Source organism: Dromaius novaehollandiae, chromosome 2 (assembly GCF_036370855.1).
Source record: "Dromaius novaehollandiae isolate bDroNov1 chromosome 2, bDroNov1.hap1, whole genome shotgun sequence".
In the NCBI taxonomy this organism is placed as follows: domain Eukaryota; kingdom Metazoa; phylum Chordata; class Aves; order Casuariiformes; family Dromaiidae; genus Dromaius; species Dromaius novaehollandiae.
Window position 1 is genome coordinate 148,056,500 of NC_088099.1, and position 27,498 is coordinate 148,083,997.

Here is a 27,498-nt window from a genome sequence, read left to right on the forward strand (position 1 = left end):
ATGAGCCCCTTTAAAGTATTTTGCTTAAACTGGAAAAGCAAAGGTGTACAAAGAAGCACAAAAAACTTATTTCTGTTCAGTCTCAGATATTTTTCCTTCAATTGGTTTTAAAATATGAAAGATTTTTACCTTCCGATTCCTTATTTCTGGAAATGTTTTAGCAAATAGACACTTACCTGTCGCGACGTGGCGTCCCATTCCAAATACAGCATAAATAATGACAGGAAAGAAAGAGCCATATAAACCAAAAACTGGATGGACTGAAGACAGAACAGCGAAGGCCAGCCCTATAGAAAGTTAAGTAGAGTTAGTTTCTTGCATGAAGATTAAGTAAAACTGCTCTACATTCAATTTTTGTTTATGAGGAAATGTCTACTTTTATTAAGAGCAGGTAAAAAACTATTTGTAAAAATCTAGAGCATAAGCCAGTTACTACACAGTGAGGATCAGGAAGAACTGTGGAAGGTTTTCACATGTTGTCTATCACCAGAATCCTCACATTTCTCAGATACACTCCTGAATATCTGGTATGGTCTACCACAGGAACAAACAGATCACAGACCATACCTACGACATCAACTACTATGTTTCCAGGTTGTCTCCACCACTGATTCCAAACTTTTTTAATAGACAATCCTCAGCGGAAAAGGCAGCAACATTCCATGCCTCACTGATAGACACTGGTTTAACAGCATTAGTAATAACTGAAACAAGTTATAGAATTTTGCTTCTGCCAGAGCTCTAGGAGATCAGATGGTTATTTCTTATGATCAGGTCAAAAAACATATTTTTGGTTTGGATGGAGCCCATCTGTTTTCCTCTAATTTCTTAAACAAAAAAAAAATTCCAGAGTTCATTGTCTTCATGTGCCTGGGTCTTTTTATTCATGCAGATATTAATATTTCCTTCATTATGTAAAGCTACTGGTCCAGAAATATGGAAAACATTTGAATTTTTTGTTGAGATTGGAAATGAACTGAACTGGTAAAAGATTTAACTTTACAGATTTACTAGTTAATCTTGGTTTCATAGATATAGAGGATAGTGCTCTATGTCATTTCTCTTAGAAAGTCTCTGAACATACCAAGAAATCAGCTTTTAACAGAGACATTCCTGCAAAGGAACATCTTTGGTCGCTTTCAATACCTAAGTTAGGAAACAAGTCTGCATTGACTTCTTGGAAGAGTCAACAGGAGGAACCAGAATCCTCTCAGAGCAGCAGCCTGTACTGGAATTTCTCTTCATCCATTGTTCAGCAGGGTCTCCAGGACCAGGTAGGCTATCCCTGTAACACAGGTACCTTTGGTGATGTGATGCGAGGGCTCTGTCGTTGTTTCCCTCCTGGAAACTAAGGCTAGGGGAAATTGCCTGGCAGGGTTTCGGCACAAATCTTGGTGAATAACTTGTACCTTGTCCTGCAGTAGGGAAGGCTTGTGTAACACACAAGGTGCCTTTCTGAAGTCCACCTTCAAACTGAGTAACCAATCTAAGGTAGCATGCATGCATGTGTATTAGCAGAATGGCCACACACATTCTGTGGGAGACAGGTGATTCATATCTGTTAGATTGATTTACCTTCTTTTTACATTTGAAACCTCTCAAGAAAGTTAGGTGCTCCTACCAAATTTTCTTCACTGCTCCAGAAAGCATTTATTATTTGAAGCACTGGTGTATGGGGTTTTAATGACAAGGAGGGTGCCAAAAAACTTCTTTTGTTTTAGGTTTTCAGTGGCAGTGAAGAACATTTTGGTTCGAGAGCTCCCTTCATGAATTTAGATCTGAGCCTGTGACAAAGAGCACGTGGTGGGGGAAGGCAATAAAATGTCGAAAGGGCAGAAGTGTCAAGTTATCTGTGAAGTAGACAAGGTCAAGCAGTTCATCTGTTCTTAAAAAAACATCCCAGTGAAGATTTTTCTAAGCATAGATCTTACACTGATCAGCTTCATATACTCTGGACTCTGTGAAGTAGAACTTAATGACTGCAGCAATTGATTATAGCTGTCTAATTATACCACGTGCTGAGTAGCATTTTCTGATTCTTTCTTTCAGCTATGACTTACATTGAGAATAAACACCCAAAAATAGCTGTCAACGTGCAATGGTAGCAAACAGTTGCTGATACAGACATTTACAGAGTGTGAAATTTACTCACCTCCCCAGAGACTGACCAGAAGTGTCTTGCTAGCAATTAATTGCATGTTAACCAAGTGAATTGCAAATATACTCAAGACTAAACTGCATTGTATTTAGTGTTAGCTATGAGAAGGGCTAAGGCTAGGAAAGCTTTGGCTTTTTTGAGTAAGTGAGATTGGATGTTAGGGGGGGTTTTGGATGCTGATGGACTCAAGCACAAGACAGCTGGAACATAGTCAACTTTTGAGCTGCTGGTTGCTATAATATAAGAGAGAGGGAAACCATCTTACTTTGCTTGTAGAACACATTTCATTGCTAGGCTTTTTTCTCTTGTTACTTAAAAATTACAGTAGAGCTCACAGGAAGAAGAAAAGAGATAAAATTGAGGTGCTGAAAAAAAAGAAAAGAAAAAAGTCTACTTTGTTCACAAGCAGAAGGAAAATATCAGAAATTTCAATCTTTGGAAAAAAATTTCAGGATTGAATGACCTTTAGCAGTAGGAGGTAATGAAAACCTTTCACTGACTTCATGGAAGGGGAAATACAGAAGACTAAGATAACTCAATCACACCTGTGTTGCCATATCCATGAGAGAACCCATGTGATGATACTCCCAAACACCTATATTAACACAGTCAGTGAGAGATCATATAGTAGAAATAAACTTTTTTTAAAGTACCAGTGGATTTTCACAAATCCATTTTAAAACTTTGATGCTCTTTTTTAACAAAAATGGACTTCACTGCAATTTTGCCTTTTAAATTAACATATTTACTGAAAATTAAAATTTATGCATTTATTGATCATTGGTTCTGCTTTTTTTCTCTTTTTCAGCACATTATCATGAGCCAGGGAGATCTGTTGAAATGAAATTATAGTTTCACATCCATGTTCACATGATTAACAGATATAAAAGAAGATTCTGACCTAAGAGCAGCAGAAGAGGGTGTGCCTGAGAAGAACAGAAGCAACTCAGGACAGCAGCTGCATGGCTCTATCCAGGCAAAAAGGAGCGTGGGGAAAAAAAAGAGGGAGAAGAAAAGGAGAATGAAATTTTTAAGGCCTGCTCAACACTGAAAGGTTCTACCAGTATTGTCAACTATTACCAGTCTTAGTAATAAAATCAAAAACAAACAAAAACTTTATAATAAACTACCTAGTAGACTCACAGAGATAAGACTTCTAGTCTTGCAAAAAAGGATTAATGGAAAAGTAATTTATTTTCCTCTCCGAAAACAAAAAGAACAGGCAAAACCAGCATAACTTCAACCACATTTTAACTATAACAATATGATTGAAATGGAGTGACCTTTCTGTGTAGAGGAGCCTAGGGGAAATACACTAGATTCATTACTGAATGCTCAGCCAGGTATATATTTTACAAGCAGCATTAGAAAGACTATAAATTTTGGCTAAAATAACCTGCAAAGTTCTATAAGTTTAAGATACTTGGTCATTAAATGGAATGAATTCTCTAACATTAAACAAATACACAGTTACAAATTTAGAATATTTTCATCTGGAAACAAAACAGAATACATTCTCTGTAGTGTGTGAAATTCCTATTCATCCACTACAGAACTGATACGCAATACTTTCAGAGCTCACCTCAACTAGTTCTTTTGTATGCTCTGGTCCTTGCAAATTTTTTTTCTTTTTTTTTTTTTTCTTTTTTTAGTGTTTGGACTGCTCCATCAGTTATTACAAGGAAGGCACAAAAACCCTCTCTTCATCAGAAAAAGTTAACAATTTTGAAAGATATATTTCAAAATATCAAGTCCATTTTGCTGAAATCAGATGATGTTTATATACATTTTAAGTTTTCATTTAAATCATGTTAATTTGGAACCTTAAAGTTTTCCTTCGAAATTCTACACATTTCATTTTTAATAGGTTTTCAACCTAAGCAACTTAATCACTCAGTGCAAGAGGAGCTTAGCTTAGAAGTACAGAAGAAAACTGGAGTAATGTACCTCATGCTAAGCTAAAACATTCCCAGAAGAGGGACCACTAGCTCCTTTACTATTCAAAACTTCCAATTAATATAGGATTAAGAACAGTATACATTGTTCTTTCCTCTCAGCATTTACAAGGAAAGCAAGGGTTCAGCTACCGCAAAATATTCTGTAACCAGATGGCTATAAAAATTGATTCTCACCCCTCTATATGTGCTTACTTTGTTTTTATGTTTTCTAAGACATTCTGAATCTAAAACATTTGACAATTATGGCCAGACTACGTTTGATCCAGCATAAACTGTACAAGTTGTGGCTAGCGCACAAGAAGCTCAGCACAGCCCTAGATCACGCACACCAGGAAAACAGAAACCGTGTCAACATCTCCTTTCAGCTCTCTACGCAGGGCCGAGAGGACCAGAGAGTCACAACCTGAACTGAACCCTTCTGGCCATGAGAATGGGCTCACGGAAATCTGGCACGAGTCCTGTAGGACCGCGTAGAAGGGACTACCCTGCCCAGCAAAGCCTCAGAAGCCATAAAAGAGCTTTGCTTTACTCACTGAATTGCTGCTGAGAAATACGCCTGGTTTACAGACACGTAATCTAAATGTAACTTCAGCCCTTGGTGGTTTTCTTTCACACATAGTCTTTTGTGTCCATTAAGTTTGTAGAAGTGGTGCTTCATTCTTTTCGTGCTCAGGTAGCAGCAGTCAGGACAGAGCTAAAATTACCAGGCTCTGATTCTAGTCCTGGCTCTGTTTGCTGGCATTTTGTTCCCATTACTGAAGCATGTCAATTGTGCATAAGAGGGGTATTATAAAACAGATTTAGCAAAGACTTCATTCTTTCTGATTAGACATATAAGCTTCTGAAAAGTTCAAATACTCAAATTAAGAAATAACCAGTAGCTTATTTCAGCTCATGTCATTAATTTTCATATTAAACTTTGCCACAATGCATTCCATATCCTGAAGCACTAGTCAAAAGACAGGAAAAAATATTTTATTTTTTTCACTCCAAATAGTAATAAAATTCAAAAGAAACAGATCATAAAATAAAGAAGCCAGGTAATCTTTACTGGTAACACAGAAAACCCTTGATGGCAGTGACATTAAGGTTTTCAAATAAGAAAATAAATTCCATGGAAAGAAATGCAAACAAAGAATGAACAATACGTTCAAATACCATGCATTATTATTGCGGTGCTTTGTTTTAACTAACTCCTTATGATAAGATAACATTGTGTGACACAGTTGCATTGAAAACCATGTTCTCTGGCTAGCACTGGATGCACAACAGTCACCTGGCATGCTGCACTGAACAAGCAGGAGACGTGTGGCACCACTGCAGGTAGGTGACAAACACAGATAACTACTAACACGCTTGACACAAGTAGGAACAAGGCCGTGTCCTACCACAGGAAAAAGGTCTCTCAATATGTTAACTTGACAGTTTCTGCTAATTGTGCTAGTGACAAAACTACAACGGCAGCCATAAAAATCATTTTCCTTAGGACGAGCTATGGATCATCGGAATATAGCTGGCTAGTTAACAACATTCTGTATCCAAAAATGTGATCCTGATACATACGTATGCTCAGAGGAAAGCTATACCATACCTTTTGGAGATACGATATGCAAACGAGAAATTTTAATTAAGGAGCAGGAAATTGATAAGTCTGCAATTAATTTGAGGAATTTGAAATTTTTATCATTACCTTCTTGCAGTGAAAAGCTATAAATTTGATAGGTTTTCCTGTATTTTTATATATTCAAATAACTTTATCAGGAACTTGAGCTATATAAAGATGATCTCCCTTTTATTTTTAATGTGATGATGGTCAAACCCCAAGCGTAGGGAATGCAAAACAACACTAGTGCATTCCATCACACTCAAAATGCTATCTGAAATTGTGGTCAATCTCTGATACTTCAAGAAAAGACAATTTTTCCCTTTGTTCCCAAAGCTCAGTTATGAAATAAGCAAAATATTTCCTGTCAGCCCATACAGGGGACCGAGAGATGCCCTGAAATGTAAAATTACTACAGATTTAATATGATATAATAAACATGAGCAAGACTGATGACTGAGTCTCCTATTAATCCCTCTTGGGGAAACAACAAATCAGACACCCAACAATTCATATCACAGACTTTAATTTCTAACTCCAGGATTACCTTTTCCCAATGATTTTCATGGTATTCTTTAGTTTTAATTTTGTTGTGTTTAACATAGTCAAATTAAATTTGATCAGTCTTACTACCTGCGTCTCCATATACTAACCTCAGCATTGAGACAAATTGGGGCAAATATGGGTCCCCAAAAAAGTAATTTTGATTGAAGTAAAAAGAAAAAAAAACAGAAGATACTTAAAATACTACATTCCCTAACAATTTTTTTTATGTATAACTACAGTTTTGAAAGATTATTTGACAAGCGCTGATAACGAGCTAATGATCCCTTGGAAACATGATGACTAACAACAGCCTTAAACCAAGATGAACTGGACTTTATGAAGCCCACGAAAAGACATTCATTTGACAAGTTGGTGGTCAAGGATCTCAGCACTAACAGTCTGCTCCATCTCTCTGACCTGGGAGATTATAGGTGAAGTAATTTCTTTCTCTGTATCAGTGTGTCCCATATTTGCGGGCAGTTGGTCTCTGTCCATGGTGCTCAGCCAAGATGCAGGCTTAGGAATCTAAGATCCGCGGTGCTTATCTGCTCATACTAAACGTACCTTTGCATCAAGACCCAGAGGATTCAGTGGTCATTCAGAAGCTGAATTCACATTTCTAGTAGTTTGTCAGAGAGGTCTGTATTAGCCCATGCGTAATTTGGAAGAATTTTAATAATCATTGGAGTTCAAATTGTGCATGCACAACATCATTTCCTTAGTCCTCTGCTGAAAAGTTGTATTAATATAAAACTTGCATTTACTTACTAACATGTTACATTTCATGATTGGCTTACATCATTATTCTTTGTATAGAAGAGCTATAAGAGAGTTCAGCTGGAGACTTTCCTCCACAAATCATTTATGAACTGTATGGATACTGCAATGCATTCTCTAGGAGATTTTTCTGGCTCTGTTTCCAAAAGTGCTTATTCAATTTCATCTACATATACAATTTGTATGCCAACTATATATTTACAAGACAGACTTTCTCCTTAATAAAATTATTAGCTCCAGTTAGTCTGCTCAAAGTATATTTATTTCTACATTTATGATCAGAGCCTGGGGAAAAAAAAATTATAACAGGCAGCCATCACCCTTTAGAAGACACAGCTGGGTTTCTTCCATGAAAAGCTAAAAAAGAAAATTTTTTTTGGCATCATGCCTTCCAAAATACTGGGCACCAGTTCTGGAATGCATGAAGCCAGTACAGTCCATTTTTTTAATGGCAAGGTCTCCAGTCATTGTTAAGGAATTAGTTCAGCAATAAATCCAGCTCAAGATTAAATTAACTTTAATTAAAACATTACACAAAACATACCAATCCTCCGTGAGTTATTATTGGTCCTGCAGAATAAAAGAAGTTGGCATGAATAACAATACTGATTTCATCACATGCCATTTACATATTTTACTTTTAGAGAAAACATGTCTCAAGGGCTCCCCAACCACCCCCCAAAATGACCCACCAAACCTGTTTGAGCCAAAGCATTTCTTGCTCATGATAGGTCACAGAAAAGCCAGCAAATGTATAATGTTTCATATAAATACTAAAGAAAATATATATCCGTGTGCTAGTTGACTACAAAAAAGTATATTTTTTAAAATCACAGAACACTGTCATAGTCCCAAATCTGACTGACTTGAAAGTTCAAATCCTGTACCTATATGCTTCCACATGGAGACCTTCCGAGTGCAGTGCAGTATAGCACATGGGCAGATGTTTATTTGCAAAAAAAGAAAATATAATATCTATGAATCCAGACAAACACCAGGATCTTAGCAAGATAAAGACTGAATCTGCAAATACAGTGACAGTATTTTTCTTTGAAAGAAAATCATTTATCTTAATTTATAGATAGAAATATCTCAGTTAAAAACTTCCCAGTGTTTTGAGCCACAGAAGATATTGGAGGGGAACATAAATTTGTGAAGGAACCTCCTCGTGTACTGAGTTCTATCCCTGTTATGACAGGCAAACGTGTAATTTAGCACATGCATCTAATTATGTGATAAGGAGATACACTTTTTCATCCCAATATTTTAATGGAATACTTTTAGAACTACTTCCAGTTTTAAGCCTAAACTTATTTATGCTACTTTATACCAAATTGTTCTTGTGCTAAAACTGTTCATGTGCTACAACTTAGATGACTGCATATATAAGTCTGAAACAAAACCACTAACTGCGCTGGAGCCTTACTTCAGAACTGGGTATGCAGAAACATTCACTCTGGTATCCTTTATTGTTACACATGCAAGTATTATGTTCCTTATCACTAAAGAATATACTTTTACTGCTTGCATTCGGTCTTCTGCAAAGCAGGATTGTAACTTGGATACAACACTACACCCAGTATGATCCAGTCATAAGATATTCCAAATCTGACAAAATCATTAAAGGTACTTGTTACTCGATCTGTGATGTGACTTACCTATTCTTCCAGAATTCTGAGATAAAGATTACCCATCTCAGCTCTTGATCTGAGTGAATTTAATTTTCTATGGTTTATTACCATCTCAGTTCCATATCCATGCCCTTGCCCATTTTCCACATGGACAAAGTCAGCATCCTTCAAGAAAACTGAGATAAAGCACTGAATTTGTATTGAGGCTACAGGACTATTATCTTCAATTCTGATCAAATTCTGAATGCAGTAAGTCTTTGCTTTGTTCACTTTTTCCCTAAGGCTGAGGAAGCTCTTGCTTTTTTACTCTATTTTATTTTATTTTATTTATTTATTTTTGGAAGGTCTTGCTTTTACTGAGTTGTGACTTTGGATGTTCATGTTATTAGGGAAGAACTGAAGAAGCTCATATTGTCTGCACCATAAACTATCTGTGCAGTCTTATGTGAGTAATTTCTGTGTTTCAAGCAGAAGCACTTCTGTGTTTCTAATTTTCCTCCCCATAAAGGGGAGTTAATATATTTTTCCTACTAGACAGAGTAAAGAGTTCCAAGGTCCTATAACAAAAAGTGTGACATGAAAGTATTACCAGCACCTGGTGAATGACAGAAGAGAAATTAAGTCACGTCTATGTCTAAGCAGGAATCACTCTGATCATCAAGAGCTTGCAGAAGAGGATTATAATTATCAAAAGCTCAGGCAAGATCCTGCAAGAAGCTTGGGAGGAAGAGTTTACGTTTAGGTTCCTTTATTGGGAATCTACATCCAGAAAGAGTAAGGCAACTTCATGTGTTAATTCAGAGCACTTAACTTCAACATTAGATAATGTCCTAACCAAAGTACTGTGATTTAAACTTCAGAGTTTTTTGTGTTCTCTAACTGCAAAGAGAACCAAGGTACTTGAATAAGTTATGTACACTAATGCACATATTCAAACAGACTAACTTTAGACATTATTTCTCTGGTGGTGAATTTAACTGCATGACAGAGGATAAATTTGCATAGCCATTTTTAAACAAACTCAGATTTCCTTTTCTTGCATTTCATGACAGCCAGAGAGGCATATAAATTGAAAGATTGCCTACATGGCTTTCAGGTGCCGTCTGGGTGGACAGTGAGCATAGTTCTGCCCACAAAAAAGAAAAAAAGAAAAAAGAAAAAGAAAAAAGAAACATGTTCTAAATAACAGTCCAAAATCGAATACTGAGATGGGGATACTATATACCAACCAACATTCATTGCATAATTCAAATCCTGACAGAAGACACAAAGGTATTTGTTTGAAAAGATAAGATTGGATGAAGAAGGCTAGCAAAATGGACTAGTCAGAGATGGATCTATACCGTGATAATAAATAAACGATGCCAGTGAAACAATCAGCTATGAAAGGCCTTAGAAGTAAAAACAAGTAATTTGCTTGGTGCAATAAAGAGTCACCACAGACTGTTAAAATGAGCTGAGCAGCTGCATTCTGAAAAATACAAAAAAGACAGGATGATAACTTTATGAGATTTAGTGACATGGAAAGATTACATCTTAATTCATCTTAATATTGTCATGCAGGGAAAATTCAGAAAAATTTAAACATATCTTGATAAAAGTATGCGTCTCTTCCAAGCAGAAGATGTTGTCTGGGTCACAAGACTAAGCCACAAACAGAATTCTGATATTATTGTGACAGCTCAATGGATGAGCTACAGAAAGGAAAACATTAAAACCTGCTTTTAATCATATTAAACGTGAGCTGCTGATTACCCACAATGCCACAGTACACTGTGTGGGAAACATTGCACCTAAATTTTAATGTTTACATCATCAGTGTCTACATCTGCACCAGTCTCCTAAAACACTCAGTGGAAATCTTATCAATATAATCAATCAACCCTGACAAAGTAAATGCCTACATTTTGTCAGATGAACCACATAATAGATTTCACTAACTGTATCAACCAGATCTCCATTGACTAGCAAGGAATGTGAGACTGGGTTGCTGAGATCTAGTTACCCACCCTGCAGAACCTTTATTTTATTAATTAACAGAGTTTTGGTTTGGAAAGAAAAAATCAGATTATGAACTCATGAGTCATTTATGTGGATATTGAAGTTGATTTTGTGTATGAGGTGAGGAACACAGAATGAAACTGAAAGAAAAATCTTCATATGGCGACTGTAGGTGGGGTATTTAATGAGTCATAAAGATAAGAGAAGAAAGGAATGAAGTACTAGTTAGAGAAGCAAGTGAAGGATGTGCTTATTTGTTGACTGTAGAGAACATTGCTCTAGTTTCTAAAAAAACAGATTTTTGATAAACATGGGCAAATTAGGTAGCGATTACCAAAACATGGAAGCTCAGTTTTCTTAACTGTCTGTGAAAATATATAGCCAACTTCGAGACTGGATGACAAAGTTCCTTTTAGAGTCTAAGGTTATTTTTCAACCTTAGCTGTATACCAGAGTAAAAGTAATGATTCTGTGTCTGAAAAATGGGGTGTTGAGATCTATATTATTAAATGATAGTTTTGTGAGCTGGAACTAATGAAGCCTAGTTTCTCTTATTGATTTTGACTCATGGTTGACTGACTTTGCTGTCTGAGACTGTAAACTCCAACTGAAGCTTTCCAGCAATCAGGGCATTTGTAAGGGCTTTTTTTTCCTATGTAGATTGTCTAATGCCTAGCAAGCTAAGAGTTTTTATTATAGCTTTTTAGAACTCACAGGGTCTGTTTTCACTGGCCATTTTCATACAACTTTTAGAAGCATAATTATCTTTCACACCTGTGTTTCTCTGTCAAATTTTGTGGAAATTAGCAAAAGGAATCTAAAATCAGAGGACAGAGACAGTACAAATATTGTTTCTATACTCAAATAAGACAGAAGAGTTCAGCAGCAGCATTTTTAGCCATTATCTGAAGAAGAGGACGATGAAAGAACTACAAGAACACTTGGAGAAAGCATTGAGAATGTCTGATTGGTTTCAGCAATGACCCATAGTTGAGCCCTCTTTCACCACAAATGACATCACACATCACAATAGCCCCAGGCTTTTTCTACCCATCTCCCTATCCACCTCTATCCCCTCTCCCACACACCAGTACTGGATCTACTAGTTATACTGAATACTCCTGATCTGTGGATTCCCTCTGCATGGTCAAACATGACTTGGGCATGTACTAAACACGCTTTTGAACATAGCATCCTAAGGGCAGCTTCAGAAGATTCACTCTCTGCAGAGATTATTACATAATTCCTTATGTATTCTTCTAATGATTTTTTTTATTGGATAATATTGTGAGAGACTAAGCATGGGATAACAACTTAGGCACTAAGGCATAAGTGTTACCTTGAAGCCAAGGTAACTTTATCTTCTAATGATCCCTTTCTTCCACACTTTTCTGCAGAAGTAGAGACAATTCAATATTCAGGTAGCACACACTTCTCATACACCATTCCTAGACTCTGTCACCTCAGGACATAGTTTCCTGTTTGTGTGTGTGGTGAAGGAAGATATTTAATCCTAAAGTAAGTGATGTATGAGCTCAAGTCATTCAATTTTCAAGTACTTAGCTTGGGTATCTTACAGGAGTTTGAAGGCATAAGTCACACGAGAGACCAATAATTTTGACACTGAAAATCAGAAAATTAATGGTAGTAGCTCTTAAAAAATTAATCCAAAGTAAAAGACGACATTAAGAAGAGCTATTCTGAACTACCCTCGACTTTTATAAAGGACTTTTGTTAGAGCCAACATTATCTGCATATATTGATTGCTGTTCTTTAGCTTAATTTGCTCTTTTGTTTTTCTCCTTTATATAAAGTAGACTGCAAAAACTGCTATCATATCACAACTCTCCAGAAACAATTGCCAAAAATTCTAAGAGGAGCAGCTATGAGCATTATCTCTGTTGCATTGACTGTGACACATGGTTTAAGAACAGTGACTTCCCTCTTTCCTTACTTCCCTTCCCTAACAAAGAAAGGCCAACTATATTGTCTGAAATTGTTTAGGAATGGGAATATGGACGCATAACATCAAATCAGAGCAGTGGTCTATCCTGAATAGTCTGAACTTGGGCAATACCAAATGAAATTGTGAAAAACACAACTGAGATGGAAGGTCTTTCATAATTATTCTCAAGCTACTGCATTGTTCTGTATCCTGGAGAATGGGGCTCTTATCGCTCAGAAAACTGATTAGCACACTAATACAACTGCAGATTTTTCTGTATACCTCACAGTTGTTTGAATTTTAGTTAAACATATTGCTGCAACACCAAATGACACTATGCTCTACATGTCAATTATCAGTAGTTTATAATTTTTCTTCTGCCTTTCATTTTATTAATGGACTTCTTGCTTTATTTTGTGTGTGGAAGGAAAACAGACAATAAGAACTCTCAAAATTTGGGCACTTTTATCCTTCATGCTGTATAACAAATTGGACTTACTATATTCTTGCATAACCCTCTCTCTGAAAACATTAAAATATGGTCCTGGTAACTGGAAGAATTATAACACTATGAAAAGAGCTAATGCAAGAAGGGTCTAGATAAATAAGTTGTATTCAGGTTAGAACATTACAAGCATGATAAAATATTTTGGTATCTAACTGTCTTCCTTTTTCATCCCCTAAAATCATTCTAAAATACTGAGAAGTGGGGAGAGAGAAAGGAAAAACAGTCAGAAGAAGGGAAGCATCTTAACATATTTGTTTTTAAGCAGCGTAAAATTAAATTAAGATAAAATTCTTTTTAGAATAATAAAAGAATCTTAAAAGATCAAAAATAATATTTTCTAGCTTCAGCAGATCTTAAATTCATTTGGTATTGCTTCTGGGTACAAGACTCAACCAAGAAAATGCTGGCTAAAACTGCCAGCAATGTAGAACTGCTGTTAACTTAACATTTTTGATGGATTTCAACATACTGTTATTAGTAGTATTTTAATTACAATTGTTGTATATGCATATACCAATGCAATTAGATACTTCACAGTGTTACGGTATTAAGATTCTTAAAGTTAAATCATGCCAACACAGATGTTCCTAATTACCTTAAAAGTACAAATACTTACACAAACCAGTTGTTTCCAGCTCCAGCGTAATTCAATTAAAGGAATGCTTATAATTTAACAACATGAATGGTAGCTAAGCATAGCTAATATGGAAAATTGTAAAGAAATAATACAGAAATAACATGTATACTTGTTTACATAATGGAAGGAGTTAAAGTCCATCTGAGGAAGAGAAGAAGCTGCGATTTGCCTGAGACAAGTATAATACATTGCCAAAAGAAGGTGACACTGTCAAAGACATATAAAAAGAAGTAAAAAAGCATTTATTTCTCAGCAGCAATCACTTTACAAGCCCAGACTACAGGGGCTTTTTGGTTCCTGCTGGTCATGGGGTTTTATTTCTGTTTTCTTTTTCCTTTTTTCTAAAGCTGCCAAATGGAGTCGAGCTCCACCCCTACTTTGTATTGCTGCCTGAAAAGAGATGTGGTAGGTAACGTAGTACAACATGAAACCAGCACAGAAGCTGGAATGCACAAGCCCGTGTGCAGGCAGAACCTCCCTGCAGATACTGGCCCTGGCAGAAGCCTCCTTTATGTACAGAACACTGATAACTTCTACTCCTGCTCTCCAGCTTTCCACAGGTAATGGTACAATAACTACCAAAGTTTACTCCTAGAACAGAAGAGCATTTCTTACAAAGCAACTATTTTGTGGGTATATTTTTTTCATGTGAAATGGGGAAAGATGGTCATTTAGTTGATAATATATTGTATATAACCATACACCATATTCTTCTATTATTTTCTATAATGTCTTTGAAAAAGTGTCAAAGGGACAGGATATATAGTAATGGTCCAGCTCACAGAAGTCAGCTACAATAACACAATATATTTCTATCCACATTCACACATCCATTACATACACCTAAGAATTAAGACTTATAAAAATGTTTCTCATACTTTTTTTAGATTAAATCTAACAATAGATATATTGTCTTTTTTTTAAACCAAGCTTTTAGATGTTATTAAAGAAGGGGAAAAAAAAGAAAGAAACAAAAGAAAATCAGACAGCAATTCAGCATGACTAGATTTTAAATATGAATCTCAAATGTGTTAACTGTACCTTGGGTCACCTGTTGAATGGCTAGCATCATCCCAGAAACTGTATCAGGAACCAGATTTTCCTTGCAGTTGTAGACGGACACCCACTGCAGAATGGGCAGCCTTTTTATGCACCACAGTCTGATATCTTCGACGCGGACAGCATGGATCTTCCTCCAGACTGCACTTCTTTTTCTTTCTGTCCCTGTCATTATTCCCACCCCCAAAAGAAGTTCCTCTTTCAGAAGAAGGTACAGTGGTAGAAACACCCTGATCTGTGTCAGTCTCCAGTTTTCTTCTTAGATTTTACTGTTCCAAGACTATAAGGGGAAAAAAAAGAAAAAAAAAGGAACACAGAAGCACTTAGATTTCTGCAGCTGTTCTCTTCTACATTCAGAAAACACTTATTAAATGTTTTGCTTATGTAAACAGCTACATGAAATGCAAGAACTGTTTATAGTAAAGATAACATTTTCTGCTCTTTTCAAAAGTTTGGTCTAGTCTCATGTCCGATTGCGATTCTTTCCAGTAACCTCCCGCCTTATATTCACTGTAATGCTTGTGCTTTTGGCCTCAGTCCAGCGGTAAAATGAGGTATTACTGGGTGTGTGTTCGATATGGGCTGGGCTATGCTAATACGGCCAGGAAGTGCCCAGCGGAGCAAGCATCTCCCTGCCAACCACACAAAAACAGCTTTAGCTCTTTTACGAGGAAAGTACTGCACAGAACTTTTCTTGCAGTATTTAGAGGACATTAAGACCTCAATAACCCTAACAAGAGCAAACTTAGTTTACTTCATTAACATTTTGTCTTCCAAATGGCAGTAAAATACTCATTTATATAGAAAAATCTGAACATCAGGTAGCAATAATTCCTGCTGAAAAACATATACAGTTTTTTTGGTAGACTGAAGTCTCAGACTAAAGTTTAACAAGCTCCAAGTGCAGCGAAGAATGGCAAGCCGTCAGCGTCCTGTGTGCCGTGCCAGCAATACTTGTGACTGCAATTCTTTTTCAAAGCTATTCCTTTCGACTCGTGGGAGTTTAGTCAGCAAAGGTACTCTCAGCAAAGATAGTTCACCAAATGACTTTGTATCTTGTAACAAATTCATGCACCTTGTTTCAGGTGCTCAGATACAAAGGGATAAGAGCATGGAAGAAGATTAGAGATCAAGATATTTAAATGCCTTGTCCATCATGGAACAAGGACACAGTGGCATTCCTTTAAGATTTTTGGCTCTCTGGCTGGCAAAAAAAGTTAAAATGTCCTGGATGAAGTGCGTTCCTAATCACTGTTCTGCGGTCTGCAGTGGGCAATGTAAATATATCTTTTTTAAAAAAAATTCAATTTGGATACACTGATTTTAATTTTATTATTTAGACTATTATGAACAAAACTGAAGCATCGTCCATTCATAACTATATCATGATTTTGATATTCTGCTCAAATCAGCAGGTCTGAGTCACATTATTATAAAAAAGATCTCAATTCTCATTTAAAATAAAAAATTTTAGTCCTTGGAAAATGCTTTGAATTAAAATGGCAAATAAAAATAATCGAACTTCTTTTTTTTAATCTCAGTTTCTTTATATTTTCAAACTTAAATCAACTTTTTTAACTACTGGAATTGGTGACTCTGAAACAATACCCCAATTTTAGAAATATTTAGTTCTGTATTTAACGTAGCAGAGTTAAGTAATGGAGATTAATTTAGGAGATGTCATTAATCATCTCATAAATATTACCAAAATAGTTTCTTGAAATGTATATTGCATCTTTGTTACTGAACTCCAATCACATGTTTAATTTTTCTCACTCAGAATTTTTCTAAATCCCCACAAATTATATCAGTTCAGACCACATGTGATACATTTTTTCTAACACGTAAAATTCCAATTTGGTTAGCTGATCTTTTGTGATATGATAGCTTTCTTTCAATCACATTGCCAGCATGTATTATGGTCAAAATATTATCAATAATGCAGTGTGGCTGCTGGGTGTAATCTAAGCTTAACCTTAAATTTCAGTTTATGCATTTTGAAAAGAACTAAAAAAAAATCAGAAAAGGTCCTTAAAGAAAACCAAACCTTTCATTCAAAAGCAGTAGGGAGAAAAGCACGAGGGGAAATGTTAGTAAGTGTCATTCAAATGGTGTCCACTATTGTGGCACTTAAAAAAGGAAGGGGAAAAAGGAAAAAAAAATAGCAGCAAAAGATTGCTTAAGCAAGACCCTCACTTCTACCAAAATTCCCCAGTAAGACTATTTCAGGCATACTTATTCTTTGCCCTGCCCATCCTTTAAGCTTGCACACCTTTTCTAAAGAACAGCAGAAATGCACAAGGTTAATCTTACTTTGGTTCACTGTAGTAGACCTTAGGGATTGATTCCTTTTCTTTGTCCCTGAGTTTAGCTTCTACATTTAGCCATGCTGAAGCCTGATAGTATTGTGTCTCCTAAAAGTGCAGTTCAAGGACTTACTAATCAAGGTCTTTATACGTGCCAAATGTTTCGCAACACAGACCTTTCTCTAGTTTTAAGTGATCAAAAGTGGCCAGGATCTTCTAGCTACAGCGAGAGTTACTCAGCTGCATATTTTTGATGAAACATTCAATACATCTAACTAATAGAATTTACTGAATAAAAATAATTCAAAATACATTTATACATATAGATATGTATTTACAAAAATATTGATACTTATGTAAAAGAGACTAACCCTGTTCACAAAAAGAAAAAATCACAGTTCACTGGAACGAATATTCTGAAACAGTAAAAAAAACTATTACGAAATCAAAGAACTATCACTAAGCAAGTAAGAACATACTCCTCATTCTTCAGGCTTCTGGTATTAAAATGCTGAAACAGTTTGAGAAACTCTGTAACTGAGATTTTCCCCCTTAGAACCTGCACAGTCAATAAATTTGGCCAGTTTTGGTTAATCCCAGATAAGTATCTGAACTCCCAGGATTAGCCATATCAACAGACTTTTATCCATCACCAATAACAAGGGATGATTTTGCCTATTGATGTGTGTGCATGCATGCGTGCAAACATCTTACACTAATGCCTGAAAATAAGTGCTGTTAGAAGCACAGAAAACTCTGTACGCAAAGCCGTCAGACTTGGATTTTACTCCAAGAATTTACTAAGAGGTGTAAAAGACAGATCGTATTATCAGTAAATCTGGAGTTCATCAATATTGTCATTAGTCTTGAAATACATTGTTTTTTATAACTTGGAAATTAATAAAGTAATTTTAGTTAGCAATGACACTAAGCCATATATTATTTACAGCCCTCCAGATAAAGGAACCAAAATGTTTAAGTCAACCAGATGTACAGGTATGCAGTACAGGTGGCAGGAGCACACCTATACTACCCCTCTGAATCTTAAAGAAACATCAAAAAACACCTTTCTAAAACACATCAATATTCACATACCACACACACACACGAGTTTAAACATTTTCACATCAGATGGCTATCATTAACCTATAAACATATATAAAACCCCAGACCATGCAGATCTGTCCTACTTTAGACTGTACTATAATGTATACGAACCACCAGTATTGTCAGCATCCTTTCCTGAAACAGCTGTATAAAACTTACAGTTTTCTGGAACACTAAAGGATGGGCATAGGGAACCTTTTTTTTTTGTGTATTTAAGTCAGTGTACATAGAGACCTACACACACTGTTGCAAAGTAAGATTGCATACGATTAGCTCTTATGGCCATCAAAGTAGAGCCTATTTTCAAATGAGTAGTTCTTTTTCTGGAAAATACACAATAGTATGGTTCTAGTAGTGCACTTATGCACCAGGCTAAAACTATAACTACCAGAAGACAAAATTTAGACTATAGACAGTACATAAAAAGAAAGATTATTGCATTATAAATCAATTCTGGTGGACTTTTCAAACTTGATTTAAAATAAATTTACTGAAAAAATAGGGTGACCTCTGTTGGGGACAGTCTGTATTTTCATCAGCTCCTCTAATATTTTTGTACATTTGTTCATGGATATGTGGAGTTATGATGCTTGATTCTTTGTCTCTGGCCTCAAAAGATAAAATTAGTATAATTCTAGAATTAGTATTAGTATAGAATAGAATAGAATAGTCTAATTCTAACATCTTACCCCCCCACCTAGACCTACAAAAGAAAATTTCAGACAAACTCTGAGATAGAAGTCCTAACCCCCACTTTGTAAGGAAATAACTTCTATAGGAAACCACAGGATTTTTGCATGAGAACTGCTTTTACTTTGAACATATTTGATTTTTCCATGTTTTAATTTTTACATAATCTGACAGGAAATTTCAAAAACTGTGATTAAGTTTGCATATGCTTACAGAGGTTAAAGTTATTAGCACCTGAGGCAGGTATAGATGCCATGATGGAAATAATGTGCTTTGCTCTTTGGACTTTTTCTCAGGAAGACAGATCCCCCAGTTTGCTTACTAAATATGTGCAGATACCCAAGATTAAATTAATTATGTTTTGGGCTAACTAAACCTTTATTCCTGCTGATTTGCATCATTCATTGCCTCAGCTACATCCAACGCATCCAAGTCACTTCCCCATGGTCTCTCACCTACCTTCCCTGGGCAAGGGGAAGCACATGCTCCAATTAGTCAAAAGCTATACGCATCTTACTGGCTGTCTGGACACTGCTAAACTGAATATATATTGGCTGAGTTCACCTCAGCATTTCCTCAGCGGTGGAAGAAGTTTCAATCCATCCTTGTCCTCTGTCCTGATCACCAATTTCTGTGAACTTAATTTTAATACCGCTATCTTTCTGTCACATTTAGATAAAAATGGCTGAAGGATTCAGAGGGTACTAAATGAAAGACTTAAGAAAAAGAGACAGGGAGAAACCTTGGCCACTTAAGCTTTGTTTCTGTAGGAAATCTGGCTAAAATTCTAAGAGAAATCATTTGAAAATGTCCAAGTGCATTTAACAAAACATAGCTGGTTTGAGAATGGAAGTTGTGTTTAGAATGAAGGATGATATGTACTGGTTCAAACAAACGAATCTGTGCAGGTCACACATTGCAGAACATAGCACATCAGAACATTATACAAGCTATTGGAATGATAAGAGGACGCTGAAAAACAGAACAAAACAAAGATAATGACAAAAACATACCTTCAAAAAAGTGTTGCCTGAATTTTGAGAATTCATTTAAAAAAAGTTATAAATCACATGTATTACATAAAATATTGAACTAGCCCACAGAAGCTGCATCCTTTTAAGTATGCAAAGGATTTACTATCAAAAGCTAAGGAAATTCCTCATCTGAAATTTTTTGTGTATCAAATCCAAACATAATTTACAGGCTCCAAAGTTTCTCAATATACTTTTCAGCACTAGATATAAAAAAATAAATTTATGTTTAGTAATACCTAACTTTAAAAACACTCCTGAACTGAAACATTGAATATTTAAATGTGGACGTAAATCAAAAAAGACTAGATCCTAGCCTTTCAAAAGACGGTTTATGCTGAAATCCCCAGCCCTGCATCATCTAGCTCTTTTAAGAGCCACTGTGGCTTGACACTAATACCTCTGCTGCCACGGAGCAGTCGGAATTGTCACACGATAGAGAGGGACATCCAGGCAACACAAAAGTCAGATCGTCATTCAAATGGTTCGGCTCAACTTTAACATCTTATCTGTAAATGGGGTTTTCAACACTGCTGAGTGTGGTGTGCTGTACAAAGCGGCATGAAGCAACACTGACATCCCGTGGTTTTGCTTGGTATTTTCTTTTCAGTAATTACGAGATCCAGGAGCACTGTCCGGGTCTGATTGCCTCATTAGATGTTTTTTGAAGTGGCTAATATTAACTATACGATTTAATAACAAAGTATGTCAAAAATCAAAGACTTCTAACAGCAATAAAGGGCTCGTTCAGTACATTCCCAGTGTATTGGTCAGAAATTCAAAATAGCAAACCACCTGCCAGATTAGCAAGGTACTGAACCCTGTGTGCTACTAACCCTTGGGTACAGTCTGCCCTCAGCTAATCTCCCAAAGAGAGAAACATAGAAGTTCTTCAAAAAGTATCACATTAATCTCAGTTCCCAGAACGAATGGTGATGAAACAAAATGCAAGTGCAGAACAGGCAACAGATCAGACAATGCAACCCTTCCCTTAAGCTCCACTAATAGCCTGTTGTGTTAGCTATATTTGTCTGCTAATAGATTGCTATATGGTTGCTAACGAAGGAAAAAAACAGTTTAAAATGATTGGAAAATAATATTAAACTGTTTTAGTACATCTAAAATGATCATGAGCAAACTAACAGGGTCCCTCTCGTAAGGAAACCATAACATATTCTGAAAAGAAAAATCTTATTTTTCCCTTGTCACCGAAGATTGTTTTTAGGAGCTGTTCGAAGGTCAGCATACCTTCACAGCAGCAAAAAAGCTACGGATAAATCTCCCAGAATGGGCTGGAAATGGAGATTTATGGACTTATACATTTGAGAACTCTTCTTCATAGCCAAAATACATACATACATACGTACATACACACAGAGATACAATTATATTAACTACAGAAAAATTTAGTGTAACCCCTAGCCTTGACATTTGTCCAAAAGAGACAAAAAGGAAAAAAGACCTGTTTAAGGTCTCAAAATCAAAAATGCTTGTTGAAAAAAAATTTTAAGCCACAAACATCAGTTTTTTCTTATTATTTTGCTTGTCTGTATGTTAGGACAGAGTTCATGAACAAAGTTTTCTGGTTTTTGAATGCAAAAACCAGTCTACAGACAAAAACTGAAAGGAGATCATTTTAACTTTAGCAAACAAATAGATCTAAGTTCGTAAGACCTGCTTTCATTGTGTATCTTACAGGCTGGCCTGTGCTTTGCAAATTGCACCAACTAGAAAACTGTTCACCAGTTTCAATTCTAGCCTATAACTCAGGATAATAATGTTCAAAATCTCTGCTCCCTCCAAATCTTCTTCAATTTAAAATCGATGGGCATCGAGCACCCATCTTTGTGCCTGAGACCTAATCTGTAAAATACTGTCCTAAGATCCAAAGAGTGTGAAGGTGCTTTGGTACATGGTGCAGCTGGGAAGACCCAAATTTGAACTCCCAGCTCCTTTCTTCCTGGAATTAGGATGCAACAACCTTGTAAGCTAGATAAATAGCAGATAAGTCTAAAATGTAACTACGTTCAAAAAGCACAACATTCCTTTCGCAAGCCTACAAAGGGTTCATACATCAAGCTCTCTCTCACATGTATGAATATAACGTTCTCATTAACCACAGCACATTCAGGTACTCACTGACTATGGTTTGTCTTATCAGAGAATTATTTGGGAACAGCTGTCATGAAATAAGCATTCCTGAAGAATTTTATCTCCAGATATTCTTAGAATCATAGAATAATTTAAGTAGGAAGGGACCTCCGAAGGTCATCTAATCCAAACACTTCTCAAAGAAGGGGTAACTTCAAAGTCAGATCAAGTTGCTCAGGATCTTGTTCAGGAGAGTTTTGAAAATCTCCAAGTAGGGAGATGCTACAAGCCGTGGGGGCAACCTCTTCTTCAGCTTAATGACTCTCATTGCATGTTTTTTTTTTTGTTGTATCCAAAAAGGATTTCCTTTGTTGCTGCTTATGACCTCTTCTCCCCCTGCTATACAACCTTGAGAACAGACTCATTCTGTTTTCTTTATTACCATGATTTATTTCTTCTTCAGAAAAAAGAGTCCTTTGCTTCAGCTGAGATTATTTTATTTTCAGGTGAATTCAGATAAATAACAAGGCAGTCTTATTAGAAAAGTGACCATGTATAGTTATTCAAAATGTTAATTCTTTTGTATTAATTATCATATTAATTATCAACATAAATTGATTCCAAGCCTTTAGATACAAAAATATATTAAACAGAACAAAGTTCGCTTTAGTTTCTGGAGTCATAGCAATGTGGGACCAAAAAGAGAGCCACACCAATGCCACAGTAATTCTACTGCCTGTGAGTGTGTTTAAAACAGGAAATCTTAAGTACAATCCCTGAAAATCATGAAAAGGAATCATTTTAAGTGTTATTTCACAGATCAATAAAATTAACTTCAAGTAAAAGCAAAAAAGTGCTGAAGTGTGATGCATTTGTCTTTTTTGGTTCAAAAATGGTGCAGAAGGAATCACTTTCCTGTAGCATCCCATGGTATTGGCTAAGTTACCTTTTCTTTCCAAAAACATAAACTGGATGAAATAATGTGGGTAATGTACAAAGTTATTCACATTCTGTACTGTTGAGTGTTACATTATGCTATAACAGAGGGATGGACTGTTAAATTGAAGATTATCTCAATTTTTGTAGCCTTCCTCCAATCATAAGTTTTTGTTCTGACACTCTTACAGAGAAAAGATTAAGTAATGACATATCTTGCCTCCAGACCCTTCTGCAGCTGAAACTCCTTATTTTACATCCCATGAAAATCTCATCACGCTCTCTTTTCTCTATGTGAAAACCTCTAAATATCTTATTTCTACCCAGGCAGTGTGTATTTTTATGAGATTACTACTCTGTAACATGCATACTTTACAAAAATGTATCAGCACTTCTCATGAAGAATGTACAGTATGTACTTAAAAAAATGGTTAATTTTCAAACATGAGCTCAGAAAGGCTTAAATGTTTTTCCTTCCAAAAATTGTTGTTGCCAAACTGACCAATAATCATCAGCAAGTACATACAAAAATCCAGTGTATCGTATGCAATGCTATTCCAGTTGCTAACAAATCAGAGAGAAAAAACTTCTGTGTTAATAGTAATCTGAATAGTAACGTCAAAATAAACCAGAAGGATTTTTATATAGGTGCAAGAACATTATTTTTCTAAACAACTTTACTAAAAGGATTGTAACCTTAGAAAACTCACACAACAAACAGTTGTACTGAACTATCTTGTTTATCTCAAAGAAAAGTCTCAGCCTTGCTTGGGACGTAGTGAACTAGACACATGCAAAGTATTTATGTCTGATATCAAGTATTTTAAGCTGGCCCATACATGAGTCCACAGGTTGTAAAAAAAGTCTCCACATTTTAACAGTTTAGAAATAAATCAAACTACATTCCCCAGTATACTTGGCAAGTGCTTTGAAGTCAGGAACCTTGCTGCTGCTTATCCAGCACTTACTTTCAAAGTGTCAGGAACAAAAACTACACAGTCTGTACACTGTAACACAGAGCACAGTGAGTCAGCGTGCCAGACCCTTAATAGGCCATGAAAATAATAATTTAAAAAAAAAGATGTCTCATTCAAAGATCACATCCACACAAGACTATACATTTTATTCAAAGTTTCCATTGCACGGATCCATATTCCCCAATTCCAAACGCACAGCCCCCTTTCAATTTGCATAGAAGGACACAGCATAATCCAGATGAGAACCCCACCAGATGCGGCTAGTTGCACATTCAGTCATTATGAAACCTGTGCGCATTTTATGCAGCTGAGTTCATAACAAAGTAATTCCATGCCTGATAAGACTTATATGGTCTGGGCTCCATCCTTTGCACATTTTTACCCAAGTTGTTACTGGCCTGTATTTGGTGCAAAAAAGCCTGTTTTGTGTCATCTTGAACAATGCACTTTGTCTTTATATCTCTGTTTCACATGTTTATTAAGATACACTTCTGTTCTTTTATTACATGAGTGCTAACAACCTTATTTATAAAGAAAAGGCTGTAGTTTTGCTACTTTCTTAAGTATCTGCTGTTACTTAGATTAGACAATTTAAGAAGCTGGATCCATTTCTTTCCTGGAACTGAGTGAATTCTCTTACAATGAAAGTAGCAATTCTATTGTTCGAATTCCTACAACTTCAGTTGATAGGTAATATAGTGTCCTGTGTAAGCAGGCCTCACACTAGGCTCCCTGTGTCCTAGCTGAGATCAACTGAAACTCTCAAAAATTTAAATGAAAAGAAAATAGAGAAGAATTAAACATAAAAATGCATAGTCTCAGTGAATGCTTCAGTGAATGGTCCACTGCAAAGAAATGGCTAATTCATTATCACCTGACTGAATCGCGCATGGTTTAATTAAATCCTGCTTTTAAGATGTTTGAAATGCTTGTTTGAAATGTGCTTGTCAGAATAAGAGAAACACAGCACAGCTACTTTACATTTAAATTGTTTAAATTTAAAGATTTAAATTAAAATAATTTTCAAATTTTAGATAATTTAAATTTAAAAAATTAAATAAAATTTAATTGAAATTTCAGCATTTTAAATTTTAGATATGAACTTTTAAAATGTTTTTATTGTCTACTCATTTTCTGCAATCCCATACACAATAGGAACACAATACCTTGGTTTCCTGAACTAAAAGAAAAAATGTCTAAAGGCTTAAACTAATTCCCACTGCAGTTACAGAAACATTTCTCTCAACCCCAGTGATTGCTTAATCGACTGTGGAGTGCTTTGTTAAATAAAAATGCACTTGAGCATATGGCTGGATAGTTTGCTGATTCAGGTGCTTAACAGTTGCTTCACTTCCATGTAGTCAAAGCCTGTCCGATGTGCTCAAACACACAGAGGCAAATATTTACCGATTTTTCTGTCATATCTCGTTTTGCACTTTTCCAACTGTTTACAACTGCATCTCTCATATGGATGTTTCGTTGCCCTTCAGAAACTCACAGTGTTCGCAAGCCGCTGCCTTGTCCAGGCCCACCGTCTCCCACCCTTTCGGAAGTTCAGCCATTTGCCTGCTGCAGCAGCACCTCCCACTGAGATACTCTGCGATAAGCAAGGTACACTCATTCTGCCCAAACATGTGAAGCAGTTCTCTCTTTTGACTTGTCTGACACTGACATAACACGTAATTTGCACATGGGATTAGTATGTAAGCATCCTCTGCTAATGATAGAAACTGCACAAGGGAAGAAAGCTTGATAAATGAGGAGCGATAAAAGTCATTCTGCTGGATAATCACACAGCCAGTATTGCAGGCAGAGCGTGCACATAGGGAAAGATCCTTTAAAAGGAAGTCTACCTCTTGGAGTGCATTGCTTCCATTAACCGAACAGCTGAAAGTAGTTCTTTTCCCCTGTACTTGTGCCTGCTAGCAGAAGCAGAAAGAAGAGGAATGCAGAATACCTCTGTAATTAGGATTACAACGCAGGGAGAAACCTGAGACAAAACATCTTTTCAAACTTAAACACATTAACCTGCTTCTGTCTCCTACTTCTCAGATTAGTTTGTTCCTACTGAAAACAATGGACCTATTTAGTGTTGATTTTAGTGGATGATAAGACACTTATAATTTGTGCTTCACCAGTCATCAGTCTTCCAGACTGAAAACATGGTTGGGAGATAAATTCACACTAATTACTGTGAAAGCAAAATATCTGGATTAAAGATTGGTTGAGAATTTTGGACAGCCTCAAATCCTAGCAATTCCTGTAAAATATTCTGAGCCAAGGTCATTACCGATAGCACAGAATTATTCTTCATAAAAATACGCAATGAAAATTATCCTTTGATGGCATAAAGCATGACATACACACACCACAGTGATCAGTACCTGCTAGTCATACGAAATGAAACAGAAAAGAGCATAGTTCTGAAATACTCACTGCTCAAACTCCCTAGCATGGTGATGCTATGCACAAATGTGACTTACAGTCCTAGTGGAAAAAATTTCCCTAAAACTTTGCATATGGGTCCCCCTGAACCAAAGAATTCATCACAGGCGGTCTGTGGGGTTTTACTTTTTCTGCAGAGGACAAGGAAGGTTGCAGGTGCAACCATAAATTGGTCTCAAATTTTAAGGAGAGACAATATCTCTGGGTACCCTAAATTATTATTTCTACATTCAAAAAATTGTTCTATTTATCTTTTGACGGAAAATTCAGACTGACAAAAAGGAATTAACATGTTAGACTGCTGCGAGTAACCCCAGGATTGCAACCGTGACAAACGCATAGCATTGCTCTAATATCACCAAATTCCTCTTGTAATTTAAGGCAAGTTTTCTGTTGAAAATCCAGAGAAGTGTGTACCACCAGCTGATATTTCAGATATTATATTACCCTGGACCTTAGCCACCTTAGGAAATAAAATAAAGATAACTTTAATGGGGATTAAGGGGGTTGGTGTTGTCAGCTGGGGGTTCGTGTCGTCAGCTGGCTTTTACAATGAGGGAGAGAGCATTTAAGACAGACTGAAATAATAGGTTTAAAATTAAGCTTTACCTTCTGAAAGTAATACCTCTATGAAGTGATTCTTAGCTGACAAAAATAAGACTATTAATTATACTCCACATTAGTTATTTAGGAAGCTAACTGTGTAAATGTGTATTTAGCTAGTCTTACAACATTTATCAGTTAAGAAACTGATAAAATGGATCAGTGGATCTCATTGCTATAAAAGAAAAATTAAAACGTGGGCAGAGCAATGTCCAAAATAAGGATTGCTCCATCCTTTGTATGGTAAATTTGTAGTTTCAAGCTGTAATTACTTCGAGTCAGTTTTGCCAAAGCTGGAATTGTATAGGATTTCACTGCAGAGAAGGGAAGCTTTTTCCAAGGTAAAATTATTTTTAAAATACCTTGTTTTAAATTTTTTTGGGACTACTTCTACAGAAAACCTAGTATGCAGAATGAGAGACAGAAATGGAAATTAATTCGGAGAGTGCCTTTTCACACTGAAAAGAAATTTAGTGTGCTTAGTTTTAC

The 27,498-nt window shown here is 36.0% G+C and overlaps 1 protein-coding gene across 2 annotated transcripts in view; it reads right to left on the reverse strand.

Annotated features, from left to right (window-relative positions):
• The window catches only part of SLC26A7 (solute carrier family 26 member 7), a 73,573-nt gene extending 58,257 nt beyond the window's left edge, over positions 1-15,316 (reverse strand). For both annotated transcript variants that reach the window (XM_064507759.1, XM_064507758.1), the window contains exons 1-2: positions 14,806-15,316; positions 177-287 (exon numbers count right to left, since the gene is read on the reverse strand). In XM_064507759.1, the coding sequence (XP_064363829.1) occupies positions 177-287; positions 14,806-14,995 (301 nt within the window). In that variant the 5' untranslated portion in view covers positions 14,996-15,316. The remainder of the gene's footprint in view (positions 1-176; positions 288-14,805) is intronic.
• Between the last annotated feature and the right edge of the window lie 12,182 nt (positions 15,317-27,498).